Here is a 14,839-nt window from a genome sequence, read left to right as displayed (position 1 = left end):
AAATACTAATAAAACACTTTTCTATGTAATGGTGCAAATTACTGAATGACAAATATATATATGTAAATTTAAAAAATTAAAAAATACAAAATACACAAAACATAACACCTCAGCAGCCCGTAATACAAATAAATATGAGCGTATTAGTGAAAAAAGAAAAATATTTCAAACTGGTGCTTGCAAAATATTGCGCATCCGCCGGTATACAACTACTGGAAACTCTCAACATCGTTGGGCTTTAATGCAATGACATAGCTCGTAGAGGATGAAACACCAGTGAGCGGGCTTATACGCACTCGCTGGAGCCAGACAACCGTGTTGCCATGCAGGCGTCATAAGGCATTGTTTCGAGAACGTGCTTTCGAACAAAATCACATTACATTACGTAAAAGGGTATTATGACGTATTTTTTAAAGTTTGTGGTGCTGTATTCTAAAGGTAAAACAGACTTGTCATCACACTAAATGAGCGTAGTAGTTAAATCAAAATACATTGTTATCAAGCTACATTATTGTAACGAAGTGCTCGCAGGCATCTCTCATGATAACGGGGAACCTCTGGCAAGTTAATGCACGAATTAAAGATTTCACAAAAAGCTTAATAATTAATTATATCTTATCGGGAATGTTGAGGTAATGTAGACAAAATATGATATGTTGCAAATAATTTTTAAAACAAATCGCAGAAAATGCATGCTCTTTGTATTCTATTACTCCGATAGACCTTTCAGAACACTGTTACACACAGAGAAGATTTGATTTAGAAACTATGCCACATCAACACGGACAGATTAATTAAGAAGAAAAAGGATGTGCTAGCTGAGACAGCATACCGCATGTACATACTGTTTCTCCCTCCCATTACTATGAAAATATGATACTGAAACTTTTAGGTGATGATATATTTTGTTCGGTAATAACCGTTTGTTCAGTAATACCCGACACTGTTAACTAAAAAACTAACAATTTTTCATAAAGATAACGTATTAAAAAAACACATAGATCTATACCAATAATACTGAAAAAAAGTACTGAATTTATTGTCACATTCAGTTGTTGGCAGAATTTTAAAAGCATGAGTTTCCATAAAGTTACACATAAACTGTTACATGTGCCCCGACATTTTACAAAACCAATACCAATACCAAACACGCCATGGTTGGAATAAAATGAAAACACATCCAAACACACACGCGCGCACATTTAGTAGATTGACAGAAACTTGTGGCCGATTTGATGACGTCATTATTCGATTCATTTTTGACGTCATACGCTAACGGCACGACATGACGTCATGCCATATTATTGACGACAATATGGATACGCTTTGATGGAACCACATTCAAAAGGAAGTCCGGGATCCTGCTGAAGTGGCCAACCAACATAAATATGATGATGATGTGACCACAAGTATTCGCTAAACATGTCTCTCCCGTCACCACAAACGAAAGAGAAGCGCAATTCTCTTCCCGGAGCCCCAAAATCGAAATGGTCAACTGCTATTACTGGGGTAAGTACTAAGTAAATAGCACAGATAACATTTGATATAAGGATTTGGGGCCTCATTCTCAACAATTGGTTTTAGAATTAGCGTGACATATATTCATCACCTTACGTCAATCAAATCTTAGAGGTACAATATACTATGATGGTCCCTATTTATCCTCTGCCTCTGGATCTGCCATCCTCTTCAAAATTGGGTACATCGTAAATGTTGCCATTTCTGACACATTATGAAATTGCGATTCATAGCGTTATTTGGTGTATGTTTCAAATGTAAAATCAGATAATTATTCGGAGGACTGAATTTCCAAAACAGCATATTAATGATCACTGATATATGTTTTTCATCTAATCCCTAAAGGTAATTCTGAAACGGCACCGATAAACTAAGAATTGGTTGGGATGTTTTGGAACATTCACGAACGCTAAGGCCATAAATATTGGATACTGTGTTTACAAAATCACGCATTTTACACACTCAGCTGCGTCAAACACATAGCTGAATTCCTAATACATTTTATATCAAATAACAAATGGTCTTTGTCACTGAAACCGAATGTCTAGATAAATCAAGCGAAACTAACATGCACCTGTTTGAAATGTAAACAAAGAAAAAACCAAGATGCTGGGTACAGCATTTTCTCATATTTTCAGACATCCATTCGCCTCATCGTAGCATGCATAGGCTCAATACTTTTAGAATATGCATTTAAAGAGTACATTAGCAAGAAAATTAAAAATAGATACAATACAATGATTTGATAATTCATACGTTATTGTCAAAAGTTCCTTTCAGCGTGACGACTCGACTAACGCAAAATCACGCAGAACGACAACCGTAATATCGACCTTTCTGACCCCTCCTCTTGGTTACAATGAAAACATTAAAAACAAAATAACAATACGGAGATAGCAGAATGTTTCTGAGTACACATATTTATGTACAAAAGTTCCCTGAATCAAGGAAAGTTCCCTCGCAAAATCCTGCGCACCGATGTCACCGAACCGGCCATTTTGTATAAACAAAATCGGTCACCGGTTGTGAGGTCACACGTCAACTTTGTTGCACATATTTCGTAACTGTTGGTAAGACTACAGAATACCGGATACCTTCCGCCACCTTTGAAAGCACGCGAATTTACTTAGGGTTAGGGTTAGGGTAAGGTTTGGGGTTAGGGTTAGGGTGACGTGACACTAAACAATATGGCTGGTATGTATCCGGTATTCTCCATCATATCCCGTTGCATCGTTCACAAAATAATTCTGCCCTTTGCCAGCTTCCCCGCAAGGTTGTCACTGTTATGTTCATCTACTTTGAAAAACGCTTGGACACAGTCCAGTCCCAAACGATGAAAACAAAGTTCCAAGGAATCACAAGTTAGTCGCATGTACACTAAGCAGCAGCACTCATCGCTGCACTGTCACTCTTTTGTCGCATGCCGGGGGTGGAGGCAGTACGTGAAATCATGATCGGCCGGTCATAAAAATCAACAGTCTTTGATGAGTTACAGGTCGTAGGTTGATCAGGAAAGGATCTATTCTTCGATTCTGCAGGGTTCAGATTCAACAGTCAGTCAAGTATTGTCCACTGTCACTTCAAATTTCAACCTTTCGCAAAATGTAAACACTGGCTCGTCCGCCATTTCAAACTGTTGCGTAACTGTCTACTTCGAAGAAAATGAGTAGGTCAGACGATTCCATTATAGTGTGGCCAGGGGGGTACAGTTTCACGGCACACAAAACAAAAGGCTGGTTTTAGTTGTGTGGAGTTGGGATGAAAAAACCAAGATCTCGGGTATTACATAATTGCATTGAATAAACAGTAGTTTGATTTCTTTGGACAGAATATTGTTATGTTGTAATGTTAAAAAAATACCAACGGCACCTACCGCTCCCTTCACAGACGAGTTCAATTCGCCTCTCGTCCCATGCCGGATTACGCAGTGTCTTCCGCAGAGCGAGGAAGTTCGATTTTTAAATGGGTCATGGTAGAATGGAGATAACCCTAGTGTGTTTGAAAATCAGAGACATGCTTTACTGAATTGATGGCGACTAAATATTTCAATTGAAACCTCACGCTACGCGTTCGGTTCCAATTGAAATTTAGTCGCCATCAATTCAGTAAAGCATGTCTCTGATTTTCAAACACACTAGGTTTATCTCCTAATTCTGTAGGTGTACCATCGAGTCTGGCCCAGACAATCCAGGGATCAACAACACGAGCATCGATCTACGCAATTGGGATACGATGACATGTGTCAACCAAGTCAGCGAGCCTGACCACACGATCCTGTTAGTCGCCTCTAACGACAAGCATGGGTTACTGAAGGTTCATTCTAAACCGGACCCTCACGGGTCTCAATAATATGATGTATATGTTGCCTATCTTATAGCTATTTCTTTTACCAGACTAATAACTTCATTATTTACATTTTGCCTTGTACAATATCATATACATGTACGTAGATGATGGCTGTAAGTTATTGTTATTCTTTAAAAGTTATTGGGTTTTAACAATATGTACATAAGAAAAAGACACATTTAGCGAAGAACACCATGTTTTTATCCTTTAAACAGTTGTTAGACGACGTCTGCCTGCACGTAGTCCTTGCCATGTGTCTATTCAATCTTGTAATTTCATATAAACAGTTTTGTGAACGGCGATTTCGTTTAATCTTATACGCAAATCTGACTATTTCAGTTTAAGAAAGTGATTTAATATGTTGGTATTAAATGTATATTTATTAGGAATTTTCTTGGTCCTTTTTTATACAGCTTTATGGACTGTAAAATTATGCCTGATGTTTCGTCAGGTGCGCGTTTGGTTTACCTTGAACAAAATCTCACGAAAATATAGTGTCCTTATCCACACAGCATATTCTCTCCCAGCGACCTGAGTTACAAAGACATAGTGTAAAGCACAGCGGAATTATGCTCCCTCAACTTTATAAATGCGTGTGTGACCTCTCTATCGCCGTTCGACTTCGTAGAGGAAAATCAATTTTCACCATTTATGGCAAGACATAATAATATTGTATACGTATATTGAATATACAACGTTATACATATCCACACGACTCCATTTCTTGTGTCGCCCATATATATACACTTTCAGTAAAGATGCCAAATTAAAAAATCGTCGCACAGTGACGATAAGTTTATTAGTGTATGATAAAAAGCGGAGAAATGTACTGGTTTTCAACAAATAACGCAAATTTCGGACACGGCAGTGTCTACTTTTCAAACCGCCAAACCAAACTTCATCTCTGTATCGCTGGGCATTCAGACTTCCCCGTATGATAACCTGTCTTGTTCTCTGGTCACGAGTGTTACCCATACCATGACGCCTCCTCTATCGAACGGAGGAACCTCTTGAACGCAGTTTGGCTCCAGTCGTTTTCCTACACTTCGAAAATCCCGAACTCTGCCATCGTTTCTAAACAGACTGAACAGACTTTTATCTGAAAAGAGCACCCTCTCCCAGTCAAGTAGCTGCCACCGACGTATTGTTCGTGCCCATTGCAGCCTGCGTTGACGGTGTAGACGGGTCAAGGCCATTCCACTGAAGGGGCGTAAGCTTGTACACCCAAATACTGTTCGCCTGCTGATGGCGTGTCCTATTGCTGTCGCCGTCACGAATCTCTTCCAGAGGTTGATCTGCCGGATGTAGCGGTCTCCAGCCGGTGTCGTGACTCTTGGCATTCCCGATCGTAGGCGGTCTTGGGTCTGGCCTGTTTGCTGGTAGCAGTTTATCAATTTGCTGATGTGGTGGTGGCCTGGCTGCCGTTGAAGGTTCTTGCCAGGTGACGTTGTGAAGCTACTGAAATGGCCATACCAATCACCCTGTCTCGTTGCGCTGGCGTAAGTCTTGGCATATTCGTTGTGGTTCTTTGGTTTCTGCATGTTTGCGCTGTTCAGCATCAGTATTTATGTCAAGATCATGCACGTGAACTTGGACCAGTGTCCCACAATTACTTTTTTCACTTTTAAAAGAATGCACGATTCGTACGAAGCTTTCGAACAGCTGCGTTGTTATCGGGACCATGTTGCGTTTTGGCGAGTGTTTTCTGCTTGGGTTCAAACCTGTACCCTTTTTTTTTTTTTTATGCAATTACTTTAAAAGTACTAACTTTTTTGCCCGGTAGTTTAGATATGAACTTTGACACGTCCTGCTTTAATAATACCTAACACCATTACTCAGATAGTTCCATACAAAGGAGCTTTTACTGTATCTTTTAATGTATGAAGTGAAATAGCCACATATTAATTAATGAACAAGGACAAGTCCAAAACTGAAAACATTTTCGTTTGTTTTGAAATGCTCATTTTGATTTAGATTTATACGAAAAATGGTGCACGGTTTGTCCAAAATACGATACATTTAAATGCAATAAAGCTAACTGTATATCTATTAAAAACATTATTTACATGGTAAAACCTGTAATGTTCTGTTCTATCGAATGAGCGTGAAATCCCGACTCACAAACCGATTTTTTTTAAACTATGAACTGAACGTCGCCATTGACACACAGGCCATGACATCAAATAGAATCAGGTCAGTTTTAGTAATTTCAACACATTAGAAACTAAGGCCAGTGATAAGTTTATAACATTGTAACAATTGTCAGAATACATGTACACAAGCAGGAGAATATTGAAGAGCTAATTGACACATTTCGCTTTACTTTCTTTCTCATGCATGTTCTGTATGTTTTTACCAGGATGTTGGTAATAGTAAGATATTTATGCAAGAATTTAAGCTTCGTTTGTCAGATAATCTAAAACAGTCATGACATACCTCTGTTGAAAGTCTCTCCGATTCCTATACCTATAAACATTATACATTATTGCTAACTTTAGAAACTTACTGAACATTACCTATCTCACCATACTTTAAATCTCTGTAAGCTAAATGTAGATGAAGTAACTTTGGATTAGCTATCGAAACTGGAAGATACCAATGCATTTTCTGTAGAAGTAATAAGATAGCACCTATTGAAGATGAAAATCACATTTTGTTTGTCTGTAAATTGTATGATGAGAGAAGAAATAAGTTTTTTTTCCTTTTGTCAAATGTTTTCATATATTTTATAACCAACAAAATTTTGTTAATATTGTTTACAACAGAAACATAATAAATATGATAGCATCATTCTGTGACGTCTTGAAATGTGTCATAAAAACCAGAAATTCCTATATAGTCATTGATTACATATGTTATGTGCGCTTTAATTATTCTATGACAAATGATTGTATATTTTGGTCCAGTGGCCTTTATATTGTCTGCCTGCCATGCATGAAGTGTGATTTCATCATTTCTTGTAAGTTGTGATTCTGCCAAACCGTATCAGGGTGCCGTTCCACTAACCGATCTTAGTCCTACGCCAATCGTAAACCCCTAAAATCTCAATCTTAGCTTAATGTTATAATTTAGATCTTTGTATTGAAATAGTTTATACATAATCATACAAACCCGTTTGATATGTATCTAAATCGTTCTGATGTTAGGCAGCGTTTCTTCGCTCACAGTTTCGATAAAACGCGTTAGATACAGATCTCAGTACATTCATCGGTGTGCAATAAAGTGGAGAAATTTGCTGTTTTTGTACGCAAACCTCGGACCAAACTGGACACTTTTTGTTTCAAACGGGTGTAATATTTGCAGTTTTATTTACACCATCGGCTAGAAAATTCAACAGTTTGAGTTGGATCCAACGTCATGTAGTATTAACGGACAGTGTTCACTCTTCAGAACTAATCAAATTGTGAAGAAATCAGAATTAAAAATACATCGGCATCCAGAGGGTTAACACTTAGCAATTCTTTAAAAGAATCAAGTATTTAATATATACTGTACACCATCAAATAGGAAATTCAATACTGTCTGTCTTTGGGTAAGTTTTCCAAAGATCATCAAATAATTTATCTATTTACACTTACAAAACAATTCCTGTTTCCAGATCCTGAACACGTTATATCACATAATGTTGATCCACAGAGGGCAAAATGTGTTGAGGGTCTCATTGTGCGATAGATAAGAGCCCTATAGTACCCTTGACATTCATTGTCAAAGCAGTTTAAATGTGTTTAAACACTTTCTATGTGTTTAGCCTCTTGACCTGTGGCTACCAACACTGATATGGGGACTGTAGTCGACACAAAAGTCAATCTTCCAGAAAATTTTAATATATATTTCACATCTTATTCAAATTTGTCTATATCTAAACATTGTAAAAGTATGTTGATAATATACAATGCCATTCACTTGCCTACCACAAGAGAACATGTTAAGATATATATATGCTTTGAATGTGTTGTCAGTCTGAACACATTAGGTAAGGACCTTGAACTTTGTAGTGGACACTTGTATGGAACTATGGGAACCCCGTTTGATACCGCTTTTTTAGCCTACGGCTGCTTACTTAAACTTGTATTTCTTCAGTGCTGCCGCCATATAGCTGGAATATTGTTGAGTGTGGCGTAAAACTAAACTCACTCACTCACTCACTCACTCACTCACTTCATTGCTCGTGTATGTACTACACCCGTGAAGATCCGGGTTAGAATTGATCTTCAGCAACCCATGCTTGTCGTAAAAGGCGACTAACGGGATCGGGTGGTCAGGCTCGCTGACTTGGTTGACACATGTCATCGTATCCCAATTGCGTAGATCGATGCTCGTGTTGTTGATCACTGGATTGTCTGGTCCAGACTCGAATATTTACGCACCGCCGCTATATAGCTGAGTGCGGCGTTAAACAACAAACCAACCAACCAACTGTATGTAATCGCATTTCATATGGATCACTAATACAGATACTGGCTGTCAGTGCCTTTAGAATGTCCGGATATCTCAAATTTGAACACATCCCGCTCAGTTTCATATACTGGGTGTGATTGTATTTGCGAGAATGAATAACTTGTAAAAGTAAAATGTTACAAAACGTAATGCAGCCTTCATTTATGTCCCTAGGTGAGGCGCATGTCTGAACGTCGCCAGAGCACATTTAAAAATGTTCTTGTGGAGATCGACCCGTTCATGGAACGTTTCACCATGGCTGGTCGTATGCCCGGAGAAGAAAAGACAAGCCCGTGGCATGTACCATCATCTTCACAAAAAAGTGAGGCCTAATCACAGGATCATTTGGATGTTTTTCCCCCTTAAAAACATATGATTATTGGAGTTTATCATCTTATCATCAAGGCATCATAAAAAAAATTGAAATTCACTCATTCATACTTTTTCATGTGCATTGAACATAAAGACATTGCTAAACAAGAAAATGCATGAAACTTGCAAGTTTAATAGAAAAAAGGCGTGTATGCCGCGACACTCGAATCAGCAACGTGAGGGTGCCATTGGTACACAATAAGACAAAACCTGTTACAGCACCTCTTGCAATACTATCCCCAGCACCACGTTCAAGTTCTTTAATGACCCTCCCAATCACCAGATCGGAACCCAAATGAACATTTGTGGGACGAACTGGATCGACGGCTGAGACAGCGTGATCCTCAGCCGCAGACCTCAGGTGCTCTGTTCCTGGCTTTGCGGGAAGAATATCAGGACATTCCTAGACAGTTCCGGAATCTGATCCAATCTATGGGACGCCGATACCAGGCCATCATTGATGCTAATGATGCAAACAAGATATTGACTGCTCTGCGACTTTTTGCACGTCATTTGTTACGTCCCACCTCTACGTCCATTGGACAATACATGTTCAATAGTGTTTTCTTTATCACTGTTCTGCATCACTCAAAATGACCATTTTTGCTGTGCGTTTCTTTTTTTGAGTAGTGTATTAATGCTTTAGTAAAATTGTCTTCCTTGTTACAGTATATTGAATAGATTATGGCCTGGCTATATATAACTAACACATTTTGAACATGCTGAATGATGATGTTTTAATTAAGCGTTTGCTCGTCACGCTGAAGACCCGGGTTCGATTCCCCACATGAGCACAATGTGTGAAGGCCATTTCTGGTGTCCCCGCAGTGATATTGCTGGTATACTGCTAAAAGGCGTTAAAATAAATTCACTCACTTTGGGCCTCGAAGTCAGAACATGTTTTTCTAGTATTTTAATATTTTCTTGATGAAAAGTTTCTATTCTGTCGCATATTTATCCAGATGTCAGAAATGAAAATAAGATTATGATATCTCGGATGGACAACGTACGATCGCCACAAGGCGGCTGCTAGTGGCAGACGTACTAGACCTGTGAAGATCCGGGTTAGAATTGATCTTCAGCAACCCATGCTTGTTGCGAAAGGCGACTAACGGAATCAGGTGGTATGTCATCGGTTCCTAATTGCGCAGATCGATGCTCATGTTGTTGATAACTGGAGTGTCTGGTCAAGACTCGATTATTTACAGATCGCCGCCATATAGCTGGAATGCTCCTGAGTGCGGCGTAAAACTAACTCACTCACTGCATGGAATTCTGGGTAGGAGAGTGGACGATTCCTAACAGTCCTGCTTGCCCTTGTCGACAGTTCTGGACTGTCGGTAATGAAAGATATAAATGTGTTGCAATTTGTGCGTAGGGTTCAGACATATCTGTTTTGTTATGTAAATCATCGGATGTCCTTTTTCCATAGGACATAAGCATCTGAAACAATATGATGGTCTTAAATGGGTTGTGAACTGTCTTGAAAATTCGGCACTGGCATGTTGTTGAAAATCATAAATTCTCCCCCAAATGCTTCAGACTCTTGATAAAAGACCATCAAAATACACAGTAACAATGTGATTTCTTTTTTAAAAAATCAACAATTTCGTTCGCGATTCTTATTTAATATATCTGTGGGGATTTTTCAAAATCGTTTTCGCTTTTCTTCTTTTACTTTTAACTTTTAACATCCGATGTCACCACTCACTCCTACTCCTCTTCAGGTTTTGGTCGGAGTTGGTGATCGACCCCTCCAGCAGCTTCTACTACTACTGGTCCATGTTCCTGACAGTGGCTGTATACTACAACATCATCGTCATCATTCTGCGGGCAGTCTTCACCGAACTGAGGGAGAGCACATACATGCCATATTGGTTTGCATTCGACTACTTTTTTGACCTTACCTACATCCTGGACAGTGCCGTCAAGAGCAGACTAGGTTCGTACTGTGTAGTGATGAATCTGCAGTTACTACAGGTAGCAAGGTGGATGTAAAAAAGCGCCCTTTAATTTTAAGTGTGTTTGCCTACAACGCCCAAAATAATATATTTTAAGAAATTAACAATAATTGTTAATAATTAGTATAACTTATTTAATCACCAACACAAAGAACCTGTAGACCGACGCCAATACGAAATCAGTTACATCCTTCAGTACAGTCAGGCATCAAAAGTAACCCATATTCTCTGGTGTAGGGTGTTGGGGTAGCCTAGTGGTTAAAGCGTTGACTCGTCACGCCGAAGACCCGGGTTCGATTCCCCACATGGGTACAATGTGTGAAGCCCATTTCTGGTGTCCCCAGCCGTGATATTGCTGGAATATTGCTGTAAGCGACGTAAAATTAAACTCACTCACTCTGGTGTAATGAAATTCTAAATAATCACCCTCTTAACAGTTGCTTGTTGCATCTGAATACATTGCGCACAGGGACAAGTGATGTAAAGTCACATGACAAATTTCTGGGTTCTATATTTCAAATTGATAAACCAAAATGCCTTTGAGAACATCTTTTTCATACAAATACATTCACACAAGAAACATATTTTTAAGTCCGTTGTTTATTTGTAGGTTTCCTGGAACAAGGTATTCTCGTGACAGACGTGAAGAGATTGACGCGGTGCTATGTAAAATCATGGAAGCTTCTCGTGGACTTGCTATCGATAACACCTCTCGACTTATTTTACTTTCTGGTTGGATTTAATCCGCTTCTCAGGTTGAATCGTATTCTTAAAGTTTGGCGCGTAAACGAATTCTATTCTGATTCAGAAACGAAGACTAGTTCACCAATTGGCTTCCGTCTCTTCTTTCTTATTGTAAATATCATGGCCGTTATACACTGGAATGCGTGTATATACTTCGCTATCAGCAAGTCCCTTGGATTCAGCACGGATGGCTGGGTGTATGATGACACCACAGAATATAAAAAACAATTGACTATAAAGTATTTGTACAGCTTTTACTGGTCAATGTTAACTCTGACTGCAATAGGCGACACGCCTCCTCCCGAAAAAATAGAGTCAGTATTGTATTGTATTTGTGACACTCTTATAGGTGTCCTCATCTTTGCTACAATCTTTGGTAACATTGGATCAATGATCAACCAGATGAATGCTTCTAGAACTGAGTTTCAGCATGATGTTGATGCTGTCAAAAGGTACATGGAAATCCGCAAAGTTGGGTCTGACATTCAGGACCGCGTTGTACAGTGGTTTGCTTACACATGGAACAATAAGCAATCTATTGATGATAGACAGGCTCTGTCCATCCTGCCAGAAAAGTTGAGGGCAGAGATTGCAATTCATGTCCACCTTCATACCCTAAAACGAGTTGCAATCTTTCAAGACTGTGAGCCAGGCCTTCTAGTCGAGCTTGTCCTCAAGCTCAGGTTGCAAGTGTTCAGTCCTGGAGACTACATCTGTAAAAAAGGTGATATAGGCAAAGAGATGTACATTATCAAGAGGGGCAAACTGGAAGTTGTTTCTGAAGATGGTAAGAAGGTGTTTGTAACTTTGTCTGATGGAGCTGTGTTTGGGGAGGTGAGTATTCTTAATATCTCAGGCAACAAAACCGGGAATCGTAGAACAGCCAGTGTTAGAAGTGTTGGCTATTCAGATTTGTTCTGTCTGTCAAAGGATGACTTGTGGGACGCACTGAAAGAGTATCCTGAAGCCAAAAAGATATTGATGGAAAGAGGTCAGCAAATTTTGAGAAAGGATAACCTGCTAGACGAGGATGCTGCGCGAAGAGAGGAACTGCGGTCAATGTCTATGGACAATCGAATATCACTGATAACTGTAGAGATTGATAAGATAAGCAAGGACATCGGAACTCTAACAGGACAGTTATGCGAGCTTCAAAAGACGTTAACCTCTGAATGTAAAGAGTCAGCTCATACGGAGGTTGATTCCTCAGCCACAGATAATGTGGTGAAAATTGACCCAGTGAAGACCGAAATCAGTCAAAAGGAAGAAGCAGTTATTTCAAAACAGTCGACCACCAAGACCACACGCGATGCCAGTGCTGTGTCAGTAAAAACATCACAGGCTACTGTGGAGCAAACACAGGACAAAGTGAATATACCCGGAACGCCTGATAAACCCCACAACGAAGCCGATTAGATCTTATGCCAGTTGTGACAATGGGTATGAGACGTGTGACGGTAATCAACCGGTACATGTGCTTGGAAAGGAATTCAAATGATATGTGCAAAATGCTACATGTGATCACGATAGTAAACTTTCAAGACTTGATATCCTACAATTGTGAAGTCTGTTGCAGACTGAAATTTATTTTAAACAGTGCACTTCACGTTTCGAATAAGCACAACAGAATCCAAATAACCAGGGCCTAGATTTTCGAAGCTCTCTTAGCACTAAGATAGTCGTAAGTTAATGTTAATGTATGGCACTTACGACTATCTTAGCGCTAAGAGAGCTTCGAAAATCTAGGCCCTGGACTTGTTTTGGTCCAGAGGGTGTTTAGACAGCAAACCGTTGTTTAGTTAGTTGTAGTAATAGCTTCAGGTCGCCGAGGTTTGGGATAACAGAGGCTGGCCAAGTCATGTTTTACTATCTATATACTCGTATTTTGCTCGCGTCTGTGTATGTGTAAGAATAGGCATAGGTAGTTTAAAAATCGTTACTGTTTCCACAAAACAGTCAGGTTGCAGACATTTATCCTTGTTTGATATATTTGATGCATTGCATTGATGATAAAACTGAAACTGTCACGCATAATCAGTTGTGTGGTCCGACTCTGTGCCACCGATTTCTCACGAATGCAACCAGGCTGAGTGTACAGCGTTTCTCTGTGTGTTGAGACGCTCTCTGGCACAGTCGAAGCATGCCCATATATGGGGATGCTCCGCTTGCAGGATCTCTGAAGGTGTATCCCTGATGCGTAGACTCTCTTTATATTTAGATATATTTATGTCTGTAACGACGCCGTTTGAATGTGAGTACAACGGACATATTAGAGTATTAAATACTTTTATGTAGAAAAACAATATTCGTTGTTATTCAAACCATTCGTATGAGGATTATCATTTCATAGTCATTGTGGATAGGGGCACAGTTGCGTGTGCCACTGTCACTGGATAAAACGAACAGTATGTTCCAGATTACCAGATGACAGCTCAATTTTCACTGCCGAAGCAAGGAGCTGTTAAATAGATTATTAAACAATATTTCAGACTCTCTTTCGTAACTTCAGCCTATCAAAAATTTATCTTTCAAACATACTCATTTTGACGACTTCGGTAATAAACAGAATATCATATTCGTGCCCAAACTATACTATGTTTACGACACTCGTGCCTAAATATCGGTATTTGCCGAGCGAGAGCGTCAACTTGAGAAAAACAAACCCAAATCTACTTTCAAACACAGGATAGGATAGGATAATTGAAAGTTTGATAGGTGTTCGGGCAACAGGGCCCATTTACACCTTGCCCATCATAAAGGTTTGCTACGTTGATACATGTTTACAAAGTAGTAAAGCTGCCACAAGCTTTAATGTAAGCAAGAATGACATTCTGAACATCATTGCGAGTGATATTACTTGTACACAACAATCCAGTCAAGGAGAGGTCAATATTAAGCGCTGTCAAAGATCCCACCATCGCCGTACGATGAGTTACATATTTTTGACAATGCAGTAAAAAATGAGCAACATCATCTAGCTGATTACACACTGTGCAATTTGCAGGAATATCAGTGTTAATAATGTTTAGATATGCACCAAGACCACAATGCCCAAGACGAAGTCTGGTTAAAAGAACCTCTTCCCTACGATTGTTTCTAGATAATTTTGCTTTAGCTATATACGCTCAATGCCATAAAGATGGCGTCCTTTTAAGGATGAGGTCCATCTCTGTTGCCATTTCGCTTGCGCATGGGTCTTACTGACTGTGCATAATTCTGCAGGAGAGGGCAATATTGTCTCATCCTGGTCTGAGACATCAAAAGCTAATGCAGCTTTTGCCAAATGATCAGCTTTTTCATTTCCAAAGATTCCAACATGAGCTGGTATCCATGAAAACTCAACATATAACAGGTCTTTACTTAATTCATTAAAAAGATCAAGGATAATATTGATCAAGTCTTGTCTGGCTGAGGAGGCACCTGTCTGGATTGCTTGCAAAGAACTGACAGAATCACTGAAA

The 14,839-nt window shown here is 39.3% G+C and overlaps 1 protein-coding gene across 2 annotated transcripts; it reads left to right on the top strand.

Moving 5' to 3' along the window:
* Window positions 1–1,284: 1,284 nt before the first annotated feature.
* On the top strand, window positions 1,285–13,657 carry LOC124285529 (cyclic nucleotide-gated cation channel alpha-3-like). 2 transcript variants are annotated; one of them, XM_046721770.1, is made up of 4 exons: window positions 1,285–1,509; window positions 8,476–8,623; window positions 10,401–10,615; window positions 11,245–13,657. In XM_046721770.1, exons 3-4 carry the CDS (start codon window positions 10,456–10,458, stop codon window positions 12,792–12,794), a joined length of 1,710 nt encoding a protein of 569 aa, XP_046577726.1. In that variant the 5' UTR covers window positions 1,285–1,509; window positions 8,476–8,623; window positions 10,401–10,455; the 3' UTR covers window positions 12,795–13,657. The 2 variants fall into 2 exon arrangements, with proteins under 2 accessions (XP_046577726.1, XP_046577727.1); XM_046721771.1 differs by lacking the exon at window positions 8,476–8,623.
* The last annotated feature ends 1,182 nt before the right edge of the window (window positions 13,658–14,839 follow it).

This window comes from Haliotis rubra, unplaced genomic scaffold (genome assembly GCF_003918875.1).
Source record: "Haliotis rubra isolate DU_JTF1 unplaced genomic scaffold, ASM391887v1 Scf361, whole genome shotgun sequence".
NCBI lineage: Eukaryota > Metazoa > Mollusca > Gastropoda > Lepetellida > Haliotidae > Haliotis > Haliotis rubra.
Note: the sequence above shows the minus strand (reverse complement) of the source record. Positions and strands in the feature narration are given on the sequence as shown.